Below are 5,616 nucleotides of genomic sequence, written 5' to 3' on the forward strand. Positions count from 1 at the left end.
GTACTAGCTAGTTCTTGGACTGGACGGCCACGGAGCCCCGGAAAAGGCGTGCGCCAACTAGCAGTCATGGAACAAACCTAGCAGTCGTTAGACCATGCCAAACCGCTAATACCTTGGATGATGATGCTCCTCGTTGTATATTCTTCTTCTTCTTCTCTTTATTTGTTGGTTGCTATCAACATCTAGAGCCCAACTTGGCAAATCTGACCCCTATACAATGCGTAGACCCAGCCGCGGGCAGTAACCAGTGATCCCTAATTTTTCTTGGCTGCATTCAACTACCTCATATTAGATACCTAAAATCCATACAAAGCATGCAAAATTAAAATTTATGTACTATGTACATTATAGGTAATCTAAGCTAGCATACAGTACTTGTCGTCGCCAAAGATATCAACAACCTCCATGCCGGCAATGCCGGACGGCCCTGCCTCTGGGTGGATGGTCTCCTGCCGCATCTCCGGCTCCTCGTCGGACACTATCTCGGCAAAGATTTTATCGAACTCCGTGCCCCGCTGGCAGAGGAAGCGGCGGTTGGCCTCCACCTCGGCCTCCGACTGGATGGAGTCGAGGATGGCCTACTGGTCGCTGCCTCCTCCGCCTGGGCCACCTCGTACTCCGCCATGGCGAAGCTCGCAACCAAAGGCGTCGGATCCGCTTCGCTTGCGGCCTGCGTCGTCCTCCTCCTCCTCCTCTGGCTCCGCATCCTCCATGGCGGCGTCCTGCTTTGCCTCGACCTCTCCCTCTGCCTCCTTCTCGCCCGACTCCGGCGAGTCCGGAGGCAGGCCGGTTATGATCCGAGCTTCGTGCCACGCCTGAATCTCCTCAAGCAGCTCAAGGCGCCGCTTCCGACGTGAGCATGGTGTATGTCGTCGCCTTCTGTTGGGCCATGGCTATCGGCGGACGACGAGCGAATACAAGGATGGCGACACGGAGAGGAGGGAGATGAACGGAAATGGATGAGGCTAGGGTTGGGGGTCGCCGCCCGGCTTAAATAGCCGGACTTTGGCCCTCGAACGGTGAGCCGGAGGGGTGCCACGCGGCGGCATGAATACGTCCATACCCGTCCCGAAGGAGAAGCGCGTCAAACTGATGGGTTTCTATGTGGGAACCCGTTGTCAACCCAACATGGCGGGCCCGCCTGGCGCGCCCAGCCACCCCATATCTGTTTCAGATTTGGATTGGGTATGAGTGGTGCCGGTCACTCCGAGTGTGTAGGACCGACATGAAGAGCCCGTACATTTCAGTTTTTCTTACCGGTCAGGCGGCTGTAGATGCTCTAAAGCCTTATACAATGTTATAAGTGTTTAGGGAGGTGCTTAGAAAAATAAACCGGATTTTTCTGAAGCACCGGTGCCTATTTATATAGGAGAGACGTCTAATTAAACGTCTGCCATGTATAAATAAGCATCGATGCTTAAGAAAAATCTAGTTTATTTCTGCAAGCACCTCGCATTGTATAAGGCGTAACGAAACCAACCAAGATGATTCGTGCATGAGAGGCCCAGAATGGCGCCGATGGAGCATGCGGTGGTTGGCATAATGCAAGCCACGGAAAGTGAAGAAAAAAGAATGGCAATGCTTCCAGAGATCTTCTTTGCCATTCCAGCGGCAGCTCCGGCATTTTTCGAGTTTCTTGGGAAGCGGATTTGACCTGACCCGTTTGCACGGGCGGCCCAAGGAAACTGACACGAGAGCGTCCATTTTCCATGGGTGTAACGGGTGAAAAATCAAGAGCAGCGCAGAAAAAGAAGACGGAGAGGTGAGATTGGAAAGAAAGTTGCACCCATTCCATCCCGGGAAACATGCATCGTGGCCGAGCCTGTTGCGCCAACCACCCGCTGTGCACCCAGACCCATTCAGCGCCGGTGACGAGCAGAGAAACGCTGTGGACGGAAGGGAGCAGTGATGCGTGCCGAATGTACACCGAAACGGGACGGATTCGGTGGCCCCGTGGCTCGGATTTGCACTTGTCCGCGTGCCACAATCAGAATCGAGACGGCAATGAACCAACGATCGGTGCTCGTGGACGACGACGATGATGATGAACCGGGCCTGGGCGTGGGTGGGCAGCGGCGGACGCTCTTTCGCTACCTGAACCGCTGTCTAGGCATTATCTATCTATGCAATGTTTTGGCGCTAGTAGTATTAGATTTAGATGGATGGAGAGCATCTTCGTGCAAGATGTTGCTGACATTTCGCTGTTGGGTGCTCGGCATGCCATGTGCGCCATCTGTCGTGCATCTCTCTCTTTCTCTTTCTCTCCTCTTGAGCAGTAGGACTACGTACGTCCGCTGGAGAAATGTTGAACCAAAATTTTGACTTCTTAATTAACGTATGCATGGTTCAGAGAGGAACAAAAGTTAAAACGCCTACCAAAACAGGGCAAGCCGAAACAAGAATGAAACGCTTGAATTTAATAGCACCACCCACCACTTACTAGTTTGTTGTCTAGTCTAAAATAAAATAAAATAAAATAAACAAATAGTAGAACACAGTGGTTACATATGCCCAACATGCACAAACCACCGCCAATCGAGCCAGCCGGCGTGCCCTGCCCTGCCCTGCCCTCATCTCTCTGATCTACCTCCATGCATTGTCCTAATCCGTCCCCAGTGGCTAACTAACAACTAAGCAAAGCACGATTTGGCCACCACTTTTCCATTATCATACCCCAGCAACCCACAATAATCAAACCAGTTTAGCTTACTCTAATGAGCATAATGTCTTATTACTGCACTAGTATTATATTTAAATCGTACATGATCACCCAAGCTGAGATCAGCATGCAAATCATTAACACGAGGGACAAGCACCACCCCCTTGCTTATATTCAAAAGCCTTCAAACAAACCGGCATGAGCGATGAGCTATATGAAAAGCATTCAGACAAACCGGCCAGCTTGGCCTCACCCCAGGCACCAGCCTAAACAAGTTGGGCTGCTGAGCTATCGCACTGATTAAACATCATTATCGTGCTAACTTCTTTTTTTCATCAAGTTTGGATTGCTTACCACGAGTGTCACGTGGTATTATCGTGCTAACTTGATCGGTGGCAAAAGGAGAGGTGACGGGGCCTTATCAATCACACCGGGAGAGCAGTCATTTATTTATTTTTACCTTCTGTCAAAGTCTTTCGTTGATGACTCGCGTTTTTAAGCGGTTGGTCAGAGGCTGCTCACGAGCTGGCCACAAGAATCAACAAGGATATACTCTAGACATGCATGATTGGATTGGAGCACAAAGGACGACCTTTCTACTAATTAATTAATTCATCTAGAGAAGATTCTTTAGCTGTATATAATCCGGTTTTTCTCTTTCATGTTTCTCTCTCTCATGTTTTTTAGCTTATACAAAATGCTAGTAAGTGCTAGTAGGGTGGAAGATCTCATTGATGCTACTATTCTACATGTAAATTACAATTACATGCTCTATTTAGAACAGTAATAGTAGCAATAACAAAAGAAGAAATTAAAGAGGAAGAAGTGAGAAGAAAAAGGATTGGTCAAGGAGAGCTTTGACCTCCCAATCGAAGAGAGTAACAAGCTACTCTACCTACAACCAGAGAGGTCCGTCTCTATTACGATTATGAGGACGGCCGCCTCTACTTTTCCGCCGGTGGCCGGAGCCGTGATCAGATCACATGACGCTGCACGAGTTGGGGTTCTCGTCGTCGAATAGGCGGTACGAGTCCTGGAGCGGCGGCGGGGGCGGCGGCGACGCGTGCGTCCCGGGCGGGCTGTAGTAGTCCTGGTAGTAGGACTCCGGCGACGCGTGCGGGTACGGCATGTAGAGGTAGGACGGCGACCATTGCTGCATTGGCTGCGCCTGCTGGGAGTAGGCCTGCTGCGCCGGTGGCGGTGGGTGCTGCGTCACCATCATGGAGGAGGAGGAGGAGTACCCGGCCTGCTGCTGCTGCGAGTAGCCCTGCTCCGGCTGCGGCGCGTAGTGGGACACGCTCGCTCTCGGCTGCGCCATGTTGTAGCTCATCACCGGCTGCGGCGCGTTGAATTCCTGGTGCGCGTACCTCGGCGCATGGGCCGGCGCCGGCGCTGGGGCCAGGGACCTATCCGCGTCCTTGGGCTTGCTCTGTTTCTTCTTCGCCTCGCCCTCGTCATCGCCGGCCTCCTTTGCAGCGGCGGCGGGCTCGGTGCCCTTTGCTTTGGGTTTGGGCTCGGCCGCCGCGCCCTCGCCGCCGTCTTTCTTTGCCTCGTCGCTTGGTTTCGCCTCCTCCTTGTCAGCCTTCTTCTCAGACTCTGCTTCCTTCTCCGTCTCAGGCTTCTTCTCCGAGGCCGTCTCCTGCTCCGGCTTCTTCTCCGAGGCCGTCTCCTGCTCCGGCTTCTTGTCTGAGCTGTCGGCCTGCGGCTCCTCCGCCGGCTTCTTGTCGGCCACAGCAGCATCCTTGCTGCCGTCCTCGGCCGGCGCGGGGGCGTCGGCTGGCGCAGGGTCGGGATTCTTGGCAGGCGTGTGTTGCCATGGCAGGGCCTGCTTGCCAGACTTGTTGAGCCTCTTGATGAGCGTCTCGGCGTCCACGGTGCCGGTCACCATCACCTTGTGCAGCTGGGCATCCACCTTCACGTCCTGCACGCCTGAACATCCCAACCAAAACGCGCGACGACCACTTAGCTAGTTATAATTAAGCCGAAAATGCAGCGGCGCGAGGAGAAGGAGGAGGGTGACGCTAGTACCTTCGACGCTCTTGAGCACCTTCCGGACCTTCTTCTTGCAGCCATGGCAGTGGATGGTCACCCTCAGCACGAAGGTCTGCAGATCCATGGGATGGGAGTGCGCTCTGGCCTCTGGGGACTGGTCACCGTCGTCTCGCTTCTTGGTTGGGGAGCAGGATGGGGGCGCGCTCGAGTCTGTGGCTCTGAGGGCGCTGGGAACTCAGGGGAGGCAGCAGATGCGGTGCTCAACTTTATAGAGGGGGATGCGGGGATGGAGTACGACCACAGAGGCCACTGACATGTGGGCCGGGCGGGTGCTCTGCTGCTGCGGCCGTAATGTTTGTTAGTACACAGGCGGCGGCGGCGGCGTATCCGTTCCGTTCCGTTCCGTGGTACTACCAGGCGCCGTCAAAGAATTCTACAGTACCGAGGTTGATATTTGAGAGTGATTTTGATGACAATTTATGTTGGTCGAGCATGGCAATCAGCAAGCACGGCAACTCCACTGCAGCTCTGTTTTTCATCAAAATTTATCATAGTACTGGCATCCACGCGGTAACTAAAGTTGTCATCAAACCGCTGTTCACTGATTATGATTACCTTTTTAAAGACGGTAAGATATATGTTACTATCCAATTCAGACTTTTTCAGAAATAATACGAATAATTTTACATCACCATGTAGCCTATGTACTATAATTTTTAATATTGGTCTTTCGATGAAGCCAATCTGCCAATGCAAATATAGCAGATTTGAAACACTATTGACCGTTGGATATCAACTGCACAACAACAAATTCTGCCACATGTAGTATATAAAATATCTCATGGTTGAGCTTAATCACAATGAACAAACCCCAAAACACAAGCATTTCTCGTTTGTTCTAAAATCTTTCATGCTTACGATCCATATATTTCTCTTCTGAATGAAATGCCACTCTTTTTTTTTAC

General features: G+C 52.0%; 1 protein-coding gene across 1 annotated transcript; it reads right to left on the minus strand.

The window, feature by feature from the left end:
- Positions 1 to 3,357: 3,357 nt before the first annotated feature.
- LOC123110243 (heavy metal-associated isoprenylated plant protein 35) lies at positions 3,358 to 4,907 on the minus strand. Its single transcript, XM_044530718.1, has 2 exons — positions 4,688 to 4,907; positions 3,358 to 4,588 (listed from the first exon to the last, which is right to left on the minus strand). Exons 1-2 carry the CDS (start codon positions 4,773 to 4,775, stop codon positions 3,639 to 3,641), a joined length of 1,038 nt encoding a protein of 345 aa, XP_044386653.1. The 5' UTR covers positions 4,776 to 4,907; the 3' UTR covers positions 3,358 to 3,638.
- Between the last annotated feature and the right edge of the window lie 709 nt (positions 4,908 to 5,616).

Source organism: Triticum aestivum, chromosome 5B (genome assembly GCF_018294505.1).
Source record: "Triticum aestivum cultivar Chinese Spring chromosome 5B, IWGSC CS RefSeq v2.1, whole genome shotgun sequence".
Lineage (NCBI taxonomy): Eukaryota > Viridiplantae > Streptophyta > Magnoliopsida > Poales > Poaceae > Triticum > Triticum aestivum.